The sequence below is a fragment of the Phascolarctos cinereus genome, unplaced genomic scaffold (genome assembly GCF_003287225.1).
Source record: "Phascolarctos cinereus isolate Bilbo 61053 unplaced genomic scaffold, phaCin_HiC Scaffold_1;HRSCAF=81, whole genome shotgun sequence".
NCBI classification, from domain to species: Eukaryota; Metazoa; Chordata; class Mammalia; order Diprotodontia; family Phascolarctidae; genus Phascolarctos; species Phascolarctos cinereus.
This window is the reverse complement of record NW_027555514.1, coordinates 94,100,486-94,121,536: the sequence shown is the minus strand read 5'-3', so window position 1 is coordinate 94,121,536 and position 21,051 is coordinate 94,100,486. Positions and strand designations below refer to the sequence as shown.

General features: G+C 38.3%; 1 protein-coding gene across 1 annotated transcript in view; it reads left to right on the top strand.

Moving 5' to 3' along the window:
* CNTNAP2 (contactin associated protein 2) overlaps positions 1-21,051 on the top strand; it is a 1,976,042-nt gene that overhangs the window by 1,727,732 nt on the left and 227,259 nt on the right. Inside the window, exon 17 of the mRNA XM_078153085.1 lies at positions 12,865-13,101. Within this exon, the coding sequence (XP_078009211.1) occupies positions 12,865-13,101 (237 nt within the window). The remainder of the gene's footprint in view (positions 1-12,864; positions 13,102-21,051) is intronic.

Here is a 21,051-nt window from a genome sequence, read left to right as displayed (position 1 = left end):
ATAAACTCCTTGAGGTCAGGAACCATTTCTTGTTCTTGCTTTTTTATGCTGGAGGATATAAAAGTTGGGGTAATTTAGGGAGAATTTTATAGTCTCTTGCATGGGCTATCTCCAGACATTTATTCAGCCTATGTATATGCATCCTGGCTACTGCCTATGATGATCAATAAATTTCTCATAAACCTGAGATAATTTCTGCCTCCTGATTTTTGTGACCTAACAATGCCCAGTGCTTTGTACATAGTAAGCTTGAATAATGATCTGATGTATCCAGTGAACAAGCATTTATTAAATATAAATCCTGTGTTAGGACTTGTGCTAAGTATCTAAGCTATAAAGGCAAAAAATGAACATGTCTTGTCCTCAAAAAGCATACATTTTGTCAAAGATTTGTGTACACATAAGTATATAGAAAATGAATTCATGGTATTGGGGGGGGCAGACACATACCTGGAGGGAGAGAAGGTGGATCCGGAAAGGCTTCTTGAGGGGTGACCCTTAAACTGAGTTTTGAACTGGGGATAATAAGAGGTAGAGGCAAGGTGGAAGTTTGTTACAAGCATTGGGGGCAAACAGCACTGCAAAGATCACAAAATAGAAGATAAAGTGCCAGGTGTGAGGGAGAGACATCAAGAAAGCATAGCTTGGCTGGACTGGACAGTTTGTAAAGATTAGTAACATATAAGACTGGAAAGTTAAGCTAGATTATGAAGGGCTTGAAATGCCCAAAAGTATATTTTGTGTATGATCCTAGAGGTGAGAGGGAGCCACAGGAGTTGAAATAAATTTTAAAAATAACAAAGAGTTTATGGTTCTGTAGCACCTAAGAGTTCACAAAGAGTTCTCAACGTCCCCATGAGGGAGGTAGAGCCATGAATATACATAGCTTTCTCCTATAAGACACTCCTTTCTCAAATCCATAAATGCTTACCTGTTTTCAAGTCAGAGTGTGTTTACATCTAGATTTTGAAGGTGTTAGGTGGTGTTTTTTTTTAACCCTGTGGAAATAGTCATTCCTGAGTTGTACCCATGGGTATGAGTACTGACTGGGCCACCAAGAAGTGCACATTTCAGCTACAGATCTGAATGAGCTCCCATTGCAACAGTTTTCTGAATTGTCTACATAGAAGACATTGTTCTATGCAAAACTTACCTGCAAGCAAATCTAGAAAGCAATTTTTCAATTCATTTGTAAAGTAAAATTTTAGTTAGTTTGAGTGTAGACACCATACGAGTTACTTCCATTTTGCAAGTGCCATTTTCCTATAACTTGAATATCAATGCCCCCTCTATCCTATTTTTCTGTAAATTGTATATTCCTTTACCCAAGAAGATATTGTCTGGATGTCAAAACCAGTTTAATCTAAGTTACTCTTAGATTTATGTCTTTCCTTTGTCTATACAATAAGGTGTTTAAATCTAGACCTTATAGAAAAATCTGGACCTACCAGATATCCTTACCTCTCTAGCATGTAAACCTTTTCCTTCCTGTAAGATGCTTTGATACTTTGAACTGGTGGAGATTGTCATAAAGAAAATAGTTTTCTTTAATTGGCCAAGTCATTTTAAATCTTTTCCTGTTAAAATGAATCTTTTATTCCACATTAGGCCTAAGTTGATCTATTATCAAAACTAGAAACTCTCACATAGTAAAAGACTATAATAAAAACTATTCTGAATCTTCCGTTAGTGATTGATACAAGTCATTGGAGAGGCATTTGTGGTACCAAAACCTCCCTTTTGATCTATCCAAAAGATTGCATGGAACCCCACTTTTACATGGAGAGGCATTTGTGATACCAAAACCTCCCTTTTGATCTATCCAAAAGATTGCATGGAACCCCACTTTTACATGATGTTTGGTTGTTCATGTTCATGTTTGACTATTCATGACCCTATTTGGGCTTTTCTTGGCAAAGATAGTGGAGTGGTTTGACATTTCCTTCTCCAGCTCATTTTACAATTGAGGAAACTGAGGCAAACAGCGTAAATGACTTGCCTAGGGTCACAGAGCTAGTTAATGTCTGAGGTCAGATTTGGATTCAGGTCTTCCTGATTCCAGGCCCTTCAAAGCTATCCACTGCACCACCTATCTGCCCTTGCTTAATAAGTGTTTATTGGTTGATTAACTATGAATTCAACCAGTCTTAGATTCAAGACGCAATACCAAAAAAATATATTCTGTCTCTTCATCTTTCCCTCTAGCATCTCTTCATTTTTGCTAAGGTCTTGGTGTGTGCTCAATGTCTACATTCCCTCCTGATTCTGAAGAGACTTTGCTCCCACATAGTTGCTAACTGCCCAAGGCCTTTAATTTTTCACTCTATACTATCCCTTTACAATAAGACTTCAAAAATACAAGGGTTTTGCTTATTTTAAACCAAAAAAAGTACTTGATTCTTTTCCCTGACCAGTCATTCTCTCCTTCCTCTCTTTTGCTGCCAAACTTTTTGCTTTACTCCATGCTTATCTATTCTACTTACCCACCTCACAAGGTTATTGTGCTTAAAGAGCTTTGCAAACTGGAGAAAATCACACAACTGTGAGTTATTATTAATATATCTACTGTGTCTGTTTTCTTACCACCTAGTACTTAACCTCCTGCAATCAGTCTTCCTTCCTACCATTCCACTGATAGAAGACTTTTAAAACTCATTTGTGATAACCAAATCCAAAGGCTTTTTCTCAGTATCCTTTTTCCATGACCTGCCTATAGCATTTGACTCTATTGGCCTCCTTCAGATTTTATCTTCCTTTGACTTCCATGCAACTACATGATTTTTATTCTCCTTCTACAGTTCTGAGTACTCCTCCAATGGCTTTTCTTCCTATTTCTGCACCCTTGGTGTGTGTCCTCAGCTCTAAGATCTTCTGTGTCTAATCTCCTTCCTTCAGATAATTCATCCTTATGTTTCAACAATCCCTTCTCCACTGATGACTCCCAAATCTATATCTCTAGCTTAGAGCCCTGCCATCAGATGCAGAGGCAATCCATACCCAGGAATTCTAAGGATTACTGCAGAAAAAAAAAAAGACAGAATCAGATTGTAACAAGGTTAGGAGTACAGTAGAGCTAAAATTAGGAAAAGACAGCACCTATAAAAGAAAAATGGAAAAGGCTTTTTTCCTAGCAGCTCGGGGTGTGTCATGAATAGCCAAAGCAAAGCTAACTAGAGGCTAATTGCCAGAGTCTCTCTCCTTCAGACCTAGAGACACATACATACAACAGTGCTGTCCAAGGTACTAGAAGAAAGCCACTCCAATGCAGCTTCAAAGAAGCTTCTCAACAAATCAGACCTGTGGAAGGTGATGCCCTAAGCTGCTGTAATCACATTTTACAAAGGAAAATTTTATAGGTGGTTTATAAAATTAGTAAGAGTACGTTTTGGAGTTCATTTTGTTTCATTTGTAATGTTGCTTTGAATGTGTATAGCACAAAAATTAGGTAATGTTGCTTAGCTGTTTGTATCCAGTTTCACAGAACAATGCCCTGTGTTAGGGAATACAGAGATAAATAAGACCCTGACCTCAAGGAACTCAGCATCTGATTTGATTAGATCACCACATTTTTCCATATTCCTTCATAATATGGAAGAATTGACTCCAAAATTGTGAGGGCCACTTTGTTATCCACACAGCCTTTTACTCTAAGCAGTGGTAAAGTGCTGTCTAGTGTCTCCTTAAATTGTTCTTAGTTGAAGTGGAAGATTCCACAGGCAACAAGAAGGGGCCAGGCTACATAATTAATTACTTTGAGGCTGGTCTATTTGCTTGGAATTCACAAATCCTTCCTGTCCTGTATGCTGAGGCGAGAAGAAATACAACACAGAAATGAAGATAAACTCACCAAAAATCAGGATATACTATCTGGAGAAATTCAGTCCAAGAAATTGGACTTCTGAGAAGTCCAACTCAGCACTCTTTGTATGTAAAATGCATTTCTGTTGTTGGGCTTATTGGGGCATCATTAGTCAATCTATTTCAGTCTCCTTACAAATCTGCACTGAATTTATGCAAGTCAGTCTCCTCCTTGCATTTTTCTTCCAGAGATTTAGGACTCTCCTGAATCAAGGTTTAATCTGGATTAAGTTACTAAAGTTAGAACTTTAGTAAAATTTTCAGTTCGCTCCCAATATATATGACATTAACCATTACCTTGAGTCTTTTTGCTGTGATTTCTATGACCAGTTCCCACAGTTCTTTACAAAGAGCGGTGATTAAGTCCAATTTTTTTTTTATTTTATTGAATGCATGAGTGAATGAATAAATGAATGAATGAGGGCAAAATTCCCTTAATAAAGACTGGAAAAATTAAGCAACAACTAAGAAGACTGTTAGAAGCTTAGGATCCCTCAGAGCAAGAAAGATTTATTACTCTAGCACAATTCTTGTTTATTATGTTTCCCTTTATTGATCCCTTAAATTTATTACCTGCTGTTTTTATTTTGTTTTCTGAATCCTCTGTAATAATTGGTTATGATGTCATTCATTATAGATAACCACAATGTTTTTGTAATTATTTTTAATTGCAATACTTGAATGTCAAGCCATAAGATCATTAATTTTACAAATTAAGTTCAGATTTTCATCTCATACAATTTTCATAGACACAATTACTATTAAGGTAACTCTTAGTATAGGGGATAAGCATGGGCACTCTATTGAAAATGTCTTAGTTTTTTTGTAATTGTTGCAACTAAGAAAGGGTTATGTAACCTTGTTTGATATTTTTTACATGAGGATTCAAAATTTGAATTTTTGACACTGGCTACTCTAGCAGATTCATGTAGTACACAAAATGAAAAGTTGAGCATAATCAATTAACCATGTAATTTTAACTATGATACATTAAAATCATTTTCAATTGAATATAGTGAGCATCTTCCTATCAGAATTTTTCTTTATGTCAGCTAGGGCAGTGGTGGCAAGCATTTTTTTCTGTCAAAGGCCGCCTGCATTTAAAAAAAAAAGCCACTTAGTTCAGTTTACCTTTATTTTTAAAAAAAGAAATATTAATTATTCCACTTCCCTATCATTAAAATTAAAATCAAATAACAAAACAATGTTTGACAAAATCAACAACTAAGACATATACTTTGATTCTCTGATAAAGGATTTTTTTTAAGTATGGGGAGAAAAGAAGGATGGAAGAAAAGGAAGAAAGATGACAGAGATAATAAAGACACAATTCAATTCACTAAGCATATATTACACGCCTTCCCTGTGTATTTAGGATGATTGAGTTAGAACTGGAAGGGACCTCCTACTCTAACCCCCTCATTTTACAGTTGAGGAAACTGAGGTCCAAAGAGTAACTTACCCAAGGTTTTGCAAATAGTGTCTCCCCAACTGGTAGAGCCAGGATTTGTTCCCTCAGGAGAAAGAAGTTCCTCATGGATGACAATTGTTTTGGTTTTGTCTTGGTGTCCTCAGCATCTGGCACACAGTAGGCATTTAATAAATATATGTTGAAAATAACTAGTCATGACTCTGGAACATTTGACAATGCAGCATGCCTTCTGCCTTTCAAGAGAGATGAAAATCTGTATCAAGCATTGAGGATGAAAAGATAAAACCTGAAACAATCCTTGCTGGCAAGAAGCTTACAGTCTACTGGGGTACACTGATAAGTACATTGATAAATAAATGTAAAGTTTATACAAAGTAAATGCAAAATCACTCAGAGGGAGACTCCTAGCAAGTGGGTTATGCACAAAAGGAAAGACCAAGAGAAACACTCAGAGAAGAACAAAGAGAGAGCTAGATATATACCTAGGGAAAGTAGCAAGATAAAGACCCAGCCAGAGATGTACATGCAGAAAAACACTGAGAGTAACATACATGCATGTGGACAAAGAGAACAGAAATACACAAAGACAGAGTGGCACATAAATATGAAAAGGCCTTCAGATGGAGAAAGGTAGCAGGAAAGGGAAACAGTGAGACTTAGTATGTTTGGCAGTAACTGTGCTGATGGCACACCCTTGACTAGGATCATCAGAGGCAGTTATCACCCGTTGTCTCCCCCCATTTGAAATGCCAATAATCTAAACAAAAATTTCACAAAGCCCCTTTTTAACTACAAGCAAAATAAAACAAAATAAAAACTTGTTTCTCTGCTTTTATTTTCACAAAAGTTTCTTTTGAAAATCAATCTGTGTTTGCTTCACCATCAAGTTCTGAGGGAATGAGTAGGGGTTTAGAAAATTCCTTTTGAGATTGAGAGGCATTGAGCAATTTACTAGCTTTACCCTTTGACCTAAAAAAGCTACCATATTGCCTTATCCTTGTTCTCTGGACTATCAGAGCTGGCCCTTCTATTCTACCTGCAAGTCACAGTTTGAAATCAACATTTATTTCTGCTCTGAGCTTTTCTTTCCTTCTTAGCCCCTTTTCCTGTCCCATTCCCACTCCAATCAAATCCAATTTTTTTAGTCTAGCTGGGACCTATTGTTGATGAGAGAGCAGAAACAACAAAAGCCCAGTAGGGGGATAATACCTTTAGAAGTAGATGGTTAATTTTTTTTCAAATGTTGTTAGCCCTGTGAAGACACAACTGTATGGGGAAAATTTTTCAAAGGCTATTTTATGTTACAGTCCTAATGTCCAATATTGTGTTTTTGCAACTATAAGTTTATCACTCCAGAGTTTCCCTAAGGCTGTCTGACAGCTTAGCTTGGGCAAAGGCTCCCTGGTGTGTCCAACACAGGCATATAATTCTCCCACACACTTCAGACCCCTCTGACAAAAGAAAATAGCTTCTTCAGATCATGTAGAGACTTTTTTTTTAAAGACTAATTCAAAGATATTGACAGCTTTGGATAGCTATCAGCCAGAAACATCACACCCATTCAAGGTAATTAAACATCTTTAAATGAAATCTCCCTTATACCAGACAATGAACCCAAATTGTGAAATGCCACCAAGGGGGCGGGGAGTGGGGTGAGAAACTGTAACTGATCTGGGCTGCTTTTTTCTAAGTAGAGACTTCAGAAAAATATAGAAATGCCCTTATGAAGAGTAACTAAATTTTATGCATTGCTCTGTGATTAAAGGGCAAACAAGGCCAGATATATCCATTGTAAGGAAAACAAACTGCTCTAGCTCTGAAAGACAAAGACCCAGCTAAATTTATTATTCTGAGGTTAGATTTGAACTCAGGTCCTCCTGAGTGCAGGGCCAGTGCTTTATCCACTGCACCACCTAGCTGCCCCGTTAGTTACCTTTTTTAATAGGCATATAGTGCCAACATTTATTATAAAAGTTTTAATTATTTATTATTTTTAAAGAAATTGGTTCTGTCAGAAGTCTGCAGCACATGACATTCTTGAAACACTGTGTCTTCTTCATTTTAGACTGAGAAGCTCTTCATTCCTTGCTCTGAAAAGTAGGAGGCATCACATCTACATCAACCAAATACTCCAATGGATCTATGATCTCACTGACTTGAATGTCCTCTCCCATAATGCACCTCAGCAGATAGACACTGTGCCTGGAGTCAGGAGGATCCAAGTTCAAATCCTGCCTCATATACTTAATGATGGAATAGCTAGATGACTTGATGGATAGAGTGCTGGGCCTGGAGTCAGGAAGACTCATCTTCTTGAGTTTAAATCCAGCCTCAGACACCTGTACTAACTGTGTGACCCTGGGCAAGTCACTTAACCCTGTTTGCCTCAATTTGCTCATCTGTAAAATAGGCTGGAGAAGGAAATGGCAAACTACTTCTAGTACTCTTGCCAAGAAAACACCAGATGGGGTCACAAAGAGTTGGATATGACTAAGCAACTGAACAACATCTAATGATGGGGTTATGCTGGGAACTCAATTAATGTCTGTCTACTTCAGGGTCATCACCTATAAAATGGAGGTAATAATAGTATCTGCCTCCCAAAGTTGTCAAGGATCAAATGGGATAATATTTAAAAAGTGCTTAACTGGCACATAGTAGGTACCCAATAAATGTTTATTCTCTTCCATTCACTTCCTTTCATAATCCAGCCATGTTTACTCTACCTGGGGGACTCTTGTCCAAGTCCTCCCATGAGTACATCACAGGAGGTCTACCCAATTTGCTGGAGTCCATTTTTGCTTTCCTTTCACCTCAGGAGGATACCAGTGAAGCACTCTGGCACTCCACTCACCTTCACCATCTCACTAGCCCATTTTTTCTTCCTAACAACCCATTCCTCGATGACATCTTTTACTTCACTTATAAAATATCCCTCTTTGATTATGTGTTGCTGCTTGCTGAAAACCACCATATCCATTCTTCCATTGCCCTTGGCAGATGGTAGTCATTTTTAATACTTCAGCATCATGTACACTATGCCCCATTACTGTAGCTCATCTCCAGCCAGGGATACACCCTGGCTTTCATAGAAACATGCGAAGGCGCAGTTTCCCAAAGGCAATCCAGCCCTCCCTCTCCTTTGTCAAATGTCAATTCAGCTTGCTATCCATACTGTAATATTTGTTCCACGTGTCCTTGCTGACGAATAAGTGCTATACCTTCAGATTGTCTATTTGCATGCGTGTTATAATTTGAGGAAAATATATTCTTTATAGTAATTTCAGATCTCTTCTAAGAGGCTTCCAGTGTTCCAGGCATCCATCCAATCAGTCCATGCCATACATAAATAGAAGTATTACCATCTACGGCATGATGCTTAACCTTTCTTGTGCCCTGGACCACTTTGGCAGTCTGGTGAAGGCTACAGACCCTTTCTCAGAATAATTGTTTTTAATGCATAAAATGAAAAACATCAAATTACAAAGGAAATCAGTATACTGCAAGATAGCTACTAATGTACATGTATGTATATATGCATGTATAATATATACATGTGTATAGATATAAATATAGATATACAGGCAGATAGTTGGATATAGAAAGAGAAGACAAGAGGTTAGGAAGGGAAGGCAAAAGAGTATGTTAAGGACCTCAACTTAAGAATTCCTGATTCTTGCACTCTGTGAAGAATCTCCCTATTTTATGCCTCACCTAGAGCATCACCAGACAGAATTATTTCTGTTCTCTTACTATATCTTTCAAAGTCTGAGATTTTTTTTCCCTGCTGTTTTGATATTAGATTGATTCCTTAATGCATTCACAAATGTGTTTCCTCCAGCATGGTTCTCTGCTGTATATACTTGATTCAGTTCAGCTGCTTTTCCCATTTTGTTACCCTTACTATAATTTCTACCTTTCCTATAACCAATGAGTAAGTTAACTAGCATTTATTAAGTGCCTACTGTGTACCAGGCACTGTGTTAAGCACTGTGGATACAAGGAAAGGCAAAATCCCATTCTTGCTCTCAAAGAGCTCACAGTCTAAAGGCAATGGGCAGGGCATGGAGAGGGGCAGGGTTGGACAACACGAAAACAGCTATGCACAAGGCTATACTTTTAGGGTTCTAGTGTGTAGTGATTCCCCTTTCTTTAATGGATAAAACCAATTGCTGTAATTTATAAATCCTTTCCATTTTTCTTTTATTTCTTGACTTACTAAGCTTCTTTTTATTGGTTTTCACTTTCATTACTTCTCTTTGCTATATAAAATGATACTGCTCATAATCATCTGACGTCCTCCTCGTTAAAATTTTACTAATGAATTTATATTATAATTTGGCATCATCATTGTTAGTCTAATCAAATTGAAAGATTATCTGGCTTGGAATTCTCTCTTCTCCCCTCTGATACTTAGAAAATCTTTCTTCTCCTGTATGTAAATGGATTTGTACTATTATCATTTATTCCCAGAGTTCTTGGCATGAAGTCCATAAATTTGGTTTTGTTCTTATTGGGGTTTTTTTGGGTGGGGAGATTGTTGTTTTAGGCAATGGGGTTAAGTGACTTGCCCAGGGTCACACAGCTAGTAAGTGTTATGTGTCTGAGGCCGGACTTGAACTCAGGTCATCCTGAATCCAGGGCCGGTGCTCTATCCACTGTGCCACCTCACTGCCCCTGTTCTTACTGCTGTTGTTTTACTATTTTGAAAACTGTTTCTCAATATAATTGGTTTCCTTTGTAATCCTTTGTGTTTTATTTTCTGCACTTAAAAATAATATTCTGAGGGGTCCATAGGTTTCAACAGATTGTAAAAAGAGTCAATGATGGAAGAAGGGTTAGGAATCCCTGGTTTATTCAAAGGCTACCATATGCATTCACCAATCATTACAAAGAGGAATCTTTAATATGATTTTTAAATCAAAATGATTACTTTTGGGAAACAAATCTATCCAATTTGTATTAATCAAGTCATCAACCAAGACCAGGAATTCCATTATCTAGCTACATAGTATTTTTCCTTTTTTAATTAAAATGTTCTCTTAAGAAACCTACATGGGAATAAAATAGGCCACAAAAACCACATGTTACTCCTTTGAGTGACCCTTGGTTTCATCCATTTACATCTTCTCTTCACTAAGTGAAAACCTCCACACCTGCAAAATTGGAATTTTTACCACACAAAGGTAAGAGCAGGTGCTATTGCTCAAAAAATTTTCTCACCCAAAGCAGTGGCCCAATGTACTATATTATAGGAGTGTGAAGCAGCAACAGCATGGGCTCACATCTCACCCTGTAAAGTCACTTATCCTCTATGCTTCAGTGTACTCATCTATAAAAAGAAGGAGGTTTGATGCAATGTCCTCTAAGGTCCATTATAACTCTAAATCTACAATCTTGTCGTTTCTTTTTTTAAGAAAATGGCTGTCTAGCACCCCCACATTTCTAATCTAAACAAAACCATGGAGCTAAAATGTGCAGGCCATTTCAAATTAAAATTGCACTCTCTTCAAGTAATTCCTATGTCCATATGACCATCATCAAATGTTTTTTTTAAAGACCAACTTGAAAGAGCCTCCCTAGAAATGGCTTTCAAAATGGTAGTGTGACGATATGTCAGAAAGTGTTTTCCAATGTAGGATAGGGTAATGAAAAAATAACAGCAAATCACCCAACCTGGTCGATTTTAACTTGCCCAGGCTCACACAGACCTTTGCAGTAATCCCTTTCCAAACCAAATTCACTCTTATACTTGAAGACAAATTCCTCTAGATTCCTCTAGCCTAAAGAAACTATTTTTGGGGAGCTCATATGGTAGAGGATCCTGTACAGTTCTTTTTCACTCTGTCCTTTTTATTTACAGCGTTATCACAATGCCCAGGACTTAATTTTAACTGAAGCTGAGTTAAGATTAATTTCAGAAAATATATGCTATATGTTGTCTTTTATACATATACATTACTTCTAGAATCTCTCTCCCATCTCACTGTCCCTTTTCCTTCTCCCTCCTTCCCTTCCTTTTCCATCCATTCCCTACCTCTCTTCTTCCTCCTTTACCTTCTCTATCTTTCTCCCTCTTCCTCTCTCATTCTAGTCCTATTTCTCTCCCCACCACTCTTTTTCCATCTAGCTATTTATACAATCTTTTCTCCCACAGTTCAGCATATGGGCCCAGGTAAAAATATTTGATGGCTTTCTTAGAAATGCTAATAATTTCATAGGATCATATATTTATAGCTAGAAAGTACCTGAAATGTCATCTCATCCAATCCCACCATGTCACTGAGGCCTAGAAAGTTTACGTGTTTTGCCCAGGGTCATTGTAAGTGGCAGATCCAGGATGATAGCTTCAGTTATGTTAAATATTATATTGAAATTGACATGACTTGTTCTATGAAATCTTCACTGAAATGTTACCTCTTCCATGCTCAGAAAATCACTCTGCAACATCATAGAAAGGAATCATGGTATAGTAGCTAAAGGTCTGGCGTAACAGTCAGAAATACCTGAGTTTAAGCCCTGTCTCTGATATATACTGACTATGTGACCCTGAGTAAATCATTTTACTTTTCAAAGCCCTAGGTATCTCCCTTAGGCTACGTATAGGCAAATTGTTTATCTCTATTGCTATAAACTTTAACACCATGAATTCCTCACACCAATGAAATCATGGATCAGGCTCAAAGATTTAGAGCTAGTAAAAAGAAAGGATCATCTCTTCCTATCCCCTCTTTTTATAGATGAGGAAACTGAGACCCAGAGAAAATAAGTAGTATGCCCAAGGTCAAATGGGTAGCAAGCAACAGAGTGGAGATTTGACCTGGGTTCCCTTCTCCAAAACCAGAACTCTTTTCACTCTTTTACGCTCACATCATGATCATCATCATATCACCCAACTTTGTATATATAATTATACTCATTCTTTTTTCTACAAATTTTTGACTCCAGGTTAGAAAGCCTAACCTGAACTAATAAGAAATGTAATGTGGTTAAGCTTTCTTCTACTCTAAATTGTAAATTTGGACCAAGGACAAGATACTTTAATGTAAAATCAGAAGAAGGAGCTTTCTGAGGCAAGTATCCAGATATCCAGTCTGGTTTCTAGTATATTTGTACCTTCTGACTAATTGACTTGTTAACTATGCTAATATATTCATGTCTCTCTGTCTTTTTATTTTTCTTTCAGTAGATTGTGCTATGGGATTGAATGCCTAAGATTAAAGAGCAAAGACTCACAGGGATTTTTTTTTCATCCACCTTCCTATAGGAAACTAGACTTGACATCCAAAACAGCTTATAAAGTGTCTGGATATCTCCAAATATTTTATTTCAGCTGCAAATTTGGTTGCCTCTCAAAAGTGGGCCTTTTTTTAATTAGGTGCCACAGCCTAAGGGGGAAAAGCTTCAGCTTAGTAGATTTTGACAGAACCGACTTGAAAGTAAGAATGCTAGGATTCTCTTAACATTCTCAATTTAACTTCTACCACAGTTATTCAAGGCATGATTAGCTCTGTGAGGACAAGGACAATAACAAAGCTTGTTAAATCTGGTCTCTCTCTTGTGTTGTCTCTCAGGTGCTGCAGGAGGCCAGAGGGGATTTCTAGGGTGCATTCGCTCCCTCAGGATGAATGGGGTAACTCTTGATTTGGAAGAAAGAGCAAAAGTTACTCTAGGAGTGAAACCTGGGTGCTCAGGCCATTGCACCAGCTACGGAATGTACTGTGAAAATGGAGGCAAATGTGTGGAGAAGTATAATGGTTATTCCTGTGATTGCTCCAAGACTGCCTATGATGGACCGTTTTGCATAAAAGGTAACATGGGACCAGTTTGCTGCTGTTTTTCCATACTCACTATTGTTTCTCTTCATAGGCCCAAATCACCCATTTGGTGAAATAGGGTCAGCCAGTCATAGAGAGGACTTTACCTGGAAAAGAATGGTGCTCAAGATCCCACTAGTGTAATAGATATGAAGTTAACGCCTTCATCATCTTTATCACCTAGTAATCCTCATAAAGGAAATAATTGTATTCAATTTCTCTCACATTGTACTGGACAGTTGACTTGAATATCATAAACTAAAGAGCTAGTTCTCACCCTGATGATGAATGGTACAATTATTGACATCCAAAAGATGGCTTTAAGCCTGATTCTGCTGTGTTACTGAGGTGTGTGGAGGTGGCGGGGGGGGGGGGGGGGGGGGGGGGGGATCCCAGACACCAAAGAGGCAGCATGGTGATGAAGTGAATAGAATTCTGGCCTTGGAGTCAGGAAGAGTTAGGTTGGAATTCCACCTCAGATACTTCAAAGATGTCCCAGGCAAGTTACAACGTCTCAAAATGGCAATGATAACAACACCTGCTTAACAATGTTATTGTGAGGATTCAATGAGATAATCTGGGTACAGCAGCTTCAGACGTTCTGTAAATGTCTGTTGTTATTATTGTCGTTGTTGCTAGCCTTACAGTAGCTCTTTGACCTAAGTTAGTAGCAAAAACCCATGTTTATGTGTGTCTTTAATGTTTCTGGGCTATGAGGAGTCTGGGGTCAGTCTAACCCTTTAAGAGGGCCTCATTAGGTCTACTCTTGAGAATACCGAGATCTTGTAAGTGAAAACATACATTCTTAGCTAAATGAATGGACTTCTAAGAGACCCTGACCAAGTAGAAAATCCAGGTTCTCTGGTAATGGTCAGGCAGACTGATTCTGAATGGTCCCCTAGTTTCCTAATAAAGAGTTCCTTTGACTATATATTGTATTATTTCACTTTTCCATTCCATACTTCATACCATTTGTAGGATAATCTCTTTTTTTCTTGCATTAATCTAGTAATATTATTCAGTTTGTCAAAAATCTTCAGTGGTTGCCAAATGCCTATGGCGTAAAATTCAGACTCCTTCTTCTAACATTCAAGGCTTTATAAAATATGGCATTACCCTCTTCTTCCAGTCTTATCTCATACATCTTCCATCTGTACTCCAGGCGCACACGCACACACTGAGTTCACATCTGCTCATCTTTGCATATATTCTTTACTCTACCTAGAATCCCTTCATTCCCCTCCTTCTCACTCCAGACTTATTGAATCTGTTCCTCAATGGCTAACACACATCACCTCCTACCTCTTCTCCCTCAGGCAGCCATGATCTTCCCCTTCAGACCACAGGAGACTTTGTTTTGCACCTCCTCTAAATGCACATATCCTGTAATGTTAGGTACTATAGCTCTCTGCACTGGTGTTATCCCCCTAGGGCAGGAGCCATGGATTACCTAATTTTTGCATTTAGTACAATGCTCAATTCACAACAGGCTCTTGATAAGTGGTGGTTGTTGTTGCAATTGACTTTAGGGACCCAAAAATATAATCCTTTCATGAATGCTGTTTTAGTATATGAGCTGGAAAATTCATGTAACTTATTGATTACTGAATTTTCCTGTACCTAAAATTAGAATTAAAAAGAGAGGGCAAAGAGAGAGAGTTTCTACTTTCCTGATTTATGAGTTAAATCCCTGTTTGCTTTGTAAAGGAATGTAAAGTTTTTGGGTAAAGCCTTCACTGAATGATTATTGCATCTCTTAATAAGAAGCTTGACATAAACACTCCATTCATAGAGTCTGTGCCGTGATGAATACATGAAGAGTTGTTTATAGTAGCATTAGTCTTATACAATGCCACCCAGAGAGGGATGCATTATTGGAAAATATCCTCTATACATCCAGGCTACATCTGGCATTGCTTTTAATATGGTAATACAAATGATGTTAGATGGGGATGAAAGAAAAGTACAAAACAGCAACAGAAGTGGGAAAGGAATCTATTGAAGAAGACTATCTCACATTAACGGTAGTATTTTAGAGTATCTTTCTCTTCCAAACAACTGGAATTCTGTGCTTTCCTTGTGGCACACAATTGGGATGGGCTTGTGTATTGCATTAATTTTGTACTTGTAGAAATGACAGTCTTGCAATTACCGTTCATTGTGCTTGATGCTAATTTCACTATAGTCATTCTATTGCCAAAGCAATGTCTGAAAGCAATCAAGTAAACACTAATGCTTGAAAGACTCTACTACATAAGTACCAATTTAAAGAAAATCACAGTCCTGCTTATTTCTAGAGATTTAGGTTAAATACAGAGGCTCCTACAAAACCCCTGAGGGTTAATAAATATTATGCTTAAATGCCAAGGCAGGGATATCTAGCTTAAGCTTGCATCAGTGTTAAATATAAAAGTAAATCAGGTTTGCTTCAATTCCTTTCCTCATTGGTTCAAAGAGCTTATCCAATATATATCTAAATACCCTTTTTAAGTCATTTCTGAGCAAGATGAGTTTGAGTCTGATCCTATTAGGAGAAAAAAAAATGCAAAACTTAGCAGAAGTGGGTTTGTAGACACTCTAAGGTCTCAGATAAAGATAGCTACTGACTCAGGAAAACAGCAGTAAGCTCCCAGACAAAAGAGTAGGTAGCAATTGAAAGTAGCAACACTTGAACCAAGGCAAAGAGCCTTGGCATCTTTCATCAAGGCAAGGAACACCATTAGGATGGTCATTTGGGGCTCTCCAAAGAATTTCAGCTACAATCTTGGTGTTTTCTCTAGTCATCTCTCAGGCCACTCATCTCTACTTATTCTCATTCTTCACCAATACCAGTGCAGGCTCAGGCCCCAAGAACAGCCACTCTAGTTACTGACAATAGGACAAATTCTATATGGCAAGAGGACTTAAGACCATGGCCTGAAGACGTATTAAGGGTACTAGGAATATTTAGGCAAAAGGAGAAAAGACTTAGAGAAGACATGATAGTTGTCTTCCAGTAACTAAAGGGCTGTTATATACAAGAGGGGTTAGATTTGCTTAGCACCAGAATTAAAGTTTGACTGAAAGTTGAAGAGAGGAAAATTTGGGCTTAATATAGGGAATATAGGGGGAAATAATCATTAAAGCTATTCAAAAGAGAAACTGTCCATTTGGTGGCACTATAAGTTGTCCATCAGTGGAAAAGTTGGATAACCATTTGTCATGGATCTTAGAAAGCATATTCTGCACAGGTATGGGTTGCTGTAGAGCACTGGTGTCACACTCAAATAGAAACAGATCCCTACAGGCCAAATGTTGAATTAGAAAACCACAAATTAACATTATCTTTGTTGTAGTTTTATTTACTTTGTTAAGCATTTCTCAATCACATTTTAATCTAGTTCAAGCAGCACTTGGGAGTTTTACATGCACTTATAGCTATAAATTTGATACCTCAGGTGTAGAAAACCTTTCTTCTTCCAAGATTGTATAAATCTATGAAGTTCATTCTAGGTCTTTTGACCATCTTTTTACAGTGAGTTGTCCTTTAAAATGGCCTCACTTGTTTGTTATTTTTGTGGATAGCAGACCAGTCTAGGAAAAAAGACTCCTTCAATAATCCATTGAAACTAAGGCTGGTCTGAGTGTTCCAACCTGCTCTAAGAGGCTTGTTCTTTCTTCTATTGCTAAAGGAATCTCTCTGTTCCCTTGTATTTGATTCCTTTATTCTTCTCTCATCAGGAAGGTTTCCATGATGAATAATAAGGATTTCTTATGCAGCAAGGATCATGGCACCAAGAGGGTAATACAAAAGAAAGACCATTAGATGAGCCCTGAGACTGGCACATCAGAGGCACTTAATAAATACTTGTTGACCTAATTTGCCTAAAAAATCAGGAGACTTGAGTTCAAATCTCAGTCCCGTTGTTGAGGTTTAGAGGTTTAGGGGTGCTGGGACCCCAAAATGATGACACATGGGTCTTCCCCTAATGAATTTGACCCAAGCCTTCCTTCAGTCAAAGACAAGGTTTATTAGAACATCAGTCAGGAGTGAGTGAGATTTAAAGAATCTGCCATATTGGCCAGACTCTTAAGGAATCTAAGCATTTGTATCGCTAATGCAAGTGGGTCAGATCTTAAGAATCTGAGCACCTTAATGGAGGCCAGATGGACCTTATATACAGAAAGACTGTGGGAAGTATCTAGGAGTGGCCAATAGTCTGGGGTGACTGGAGGAGGGGTCTAAGGAGGATCTGGATAGGAGTGGCCAGTAAGCTGGGATGACAGTGAGGTAACAGAATGCTAGGGACCTGGACCAATTGGCCAAGGTTAGAATGGAGCCTAGGTAGGATTAAAGATGGGAAGTGGCTGGGGGCCATAGGGAGGTAAAACAATGGAAGGCTAGGCTAGGTTAAGGGTAACAGAGAATCTGGAGATTGGACATAGGCTATAATGAAAGGCCAGTTGATAGGATTATAGCCTCAGGCAAATGCTGGAGATTTGGCCATGTGAGAAAGTCCAGGGCTTTTCCTTTTTGTGGTCCAGATCCCTTTTAGAGGTTCACATCTCATCCCCATCACCATCACTAATTAGCTGTATGACCTGAAGGTATTACTGTCTTCATCTGAATTAGACTAATAATAATCTTGGCAATCCTTTCAAGTTCTGATGATCTTCTATCACATTCAAATCTGACATCACCTTCCTTAGCTGAGGAGTACTGCAGAAATACAGTTGATTCCTAATTATCCATCTCTATATCATAGATTGACCATGACCAATATCAGGCCTGGACAAAAAAAAAAGTAGAAACGTTCTGTACCTTGAGACTTTACACATGCCAATGCACGACCTTGATCATTTATTTTCTTCATGCTATATCCCTCCATTGGCCTTATAAAATAGCAGCTAAATATTTTTATGCTAACCTAGAAAATTTCAATTTAGGAAAAAAATGTACTTTTTGTATGGCAATGTGTTTGATGAGAACCTGTTGACCCAAGTAAGATCACCAAGTATGAGAGCAGAGAGAACAGAGGAAGACTGAGGGCAGAGCCTTGGGGGTTACTAATATTTGTGGAGCAGGAGGTACGTGATGAACCACTGAAAGAAACTGAGGAGTGGTCAGGTAGGTAGAAGGAGAGAGCAACATGTCATCAATAGCAAGGAAGGAGAAACTCTCCAGGAGAAGGGAAATGAAACCTTGTGAAACTCTCCAGGAAAGATAAGGCAAAGGAAGGCTCAGATAAGATTGTTTGCTTTATCAATTAAAAATTCATTGGTGACCTTTAAGAGAGCAATTTCATCCTAGTACTGAAGCAGATTATTTAAGACTGAGTAATGAATGAATGGTGCTGAGATAAAGTCTGTAAGTATCAGCTACTCTTTCTAGAGGAAATTCTAAATTTGAATTCAAATCTACCTGATTCTGGGTCCACTTCATCCACTTTATCTACTGTGTCCCTAGCTGCTTTGTGCCACCTAGATGCAACAATCATTGGGGATCAAATCCTTGAGACAAAAAATAATAATAATCACTCAGCTATATTGGTCAGAGAGACCTTCCTGGCAGTAGGGAATCAGGCGCAGGCCACTGCCTACTCTGTGAGTAAGACCAGCTGTGCATCTATAAATAGTCCAAAAATGTCCTCTGTCCAATAGCCATACCCCACAGCTGGGTCAGGACTATATTTATCAGACTATATCTCTAATTCTCTAGTACGAAATGATACGGCTTGATAGAGCCAAAAGTGCACTGGACTCAAAGTCGAGACTTGGGTTCTGGCCCATGCTTTGTCCATCTTTCAACCTGAGTTTATGCAAGCCACCATCCCAACTTGTGCAATAAATGCTTCATCTCAAGAATGAAGGAGTTGGAACGCTTGACTTGTAAAGTTTCCTTCCAACTTTCAAGGTTTCTGCATTATAGTTAGAAGGAGGAACTAAAGGTCCATCTGTATAACTCAGAGTTTTTCCCCACGAGTCTCAACCTTCTTGGAGCTCACACAGGTATTCTTCTGCAATCTGGAGAACAGAGCTGCTGCTCTAAGAACACTTCTTCAGCATTCCAGACCCACACGTGCTTACATCATTTATTTTCTTCAACAGGTAAAAAGATCTGAGCTTAGCACCTTCTTTGTAAGAATAATTAGTTAAAATCAGAGGTTACTGTTAATATCAGACTAGGGGCAACTACATGGCACAGTAGATAGAATATCAGACCTAAAGTCAGGAAGACTAATCTTCATGTGTTCAAACCTGGCCTTGGACATTTATTAACTATGTGACCTGTTTGCCTCAGTTTCCTCATCTGTAAAGTGAGCTGAAGAAGGAAATGGCAAACCACTTCACTATGTTTCCTAAGAAAACCTCACAAAGAATGGGAAATGATTGAATAACAACTATATCAGATGGTTCATCTTCAGTTTTCCTCAATCCATACCCCACATCACCTCAGAACAGTTCTTTCCCTGCCTAGCCAAGCCACATCCTGATTCTTTTGGTTTTTTTGTCTTTCAGTGTCTCCATCTATGGGATTTCTCCTTCCCTAAAGTCAAATAGTATATTGTTGGCTTTTCTTCAACTCCCCATAAAAATCTGCTCCAACTGAATTGGCCTTAAATTTGGGGGCCATCTTTCTTAGTGCTTGCCTTAGGCTCTAGAATTTTAGGCAATTACACATTTTTCTTGGAGAGAAAGACAAAAAAAAGCAAAGAAAATGAAGGAGATACCTGTGAGACTTTACTTGAACTCAGAGGAGAATTGTTTGAGGGAATGAATATTGGGGAGTGGAGACTGAGGAGGAATGTGGAAGAAGAGTGAAGAGGTGGGAATGAGAACATCTTACAACCCATTCTTCAAGTTTGAGACATTTTCATAATATTAACCATTGTTTCAGGACTTTTTGGCTACAGATGACTTCTGAGAAAAAAAAAACTCCAACTAGCATGCATGTTGTTCACTAATATTTTTTACTTCAGCTTTCCTAGCAGTAAACAGAACTCTAAACTATGTGTGATTAAAAAAAAAAACCCAACATGAATCTCCTTTATCTCAGCCAAAGTCATAGCTGTATGATTTCTGCTAAAATTGCTAATATATTGCTCCTCTCTCATGATTCTAAAAGGAACCTTCTGGTCTCATAAATTGTCCAGAATGTTTTGCTTTTAAATTACACACCTTTCCTGAGCCCCTGCAGGCAGACCTGTTCACCAAATACCACATTGTCCTTGAGCAGTTCATCATGTCTACAGGGGATAACTACCAGCCTTTGACATTCAATTTCTCCACTAGACAACATTTTTTATGTGTATATCATTTCCAATAGGTGGACCAGTCGTCAGAGATTGAGCTCATTGCCGACTTCCCTTTCTTAGCATGAAGATAGTATGAAGGAGAAGAATCTACTCCACACCTCAATAACAACAACAACAAAAATCAATTTTAAGTGGGTTTTAGCTGATCATGCCCTTTTTTTTTGGCTTTGTTTTTGTGTTTTAGCTTTTACACAGGAATGTTTACTGAGAAGAAATAGCAAGAACAAAAGTATAATTATTTCCCTTCAACACCTGGAGGGCACATTCCTCCTTTTCCCCCCATTCCACTTCAGTCCCTGGACAGAATGAGCTCCCCTTGAACTCAGAGGCCTCAAGGCAGTTAACCATCACAAAGTTGACTTCTAATGGAAGTCAATGGATAGTGCTGAGAAAAATGATTCATTCTCTCTTGTATTTAATAACTTATTATTGAATCAGGACCAAGGTTTTGCCCCTTTTCTACTTCCTCAACCAGAAATCAACCAGTGTGGGAAATCTTGGGCCAAGACTTACCCAACTAAGATCTAATCAGACAGTAAAAGAAATTCTAAGTTTGGGCTAATGGGATTCCTGTTCATTGTGTTTGCTCAGACAGGTCTGGGGGCCGGGTGGGGAATGTGGATTCTCCCTTTTGTCAGAGAGGTGACAT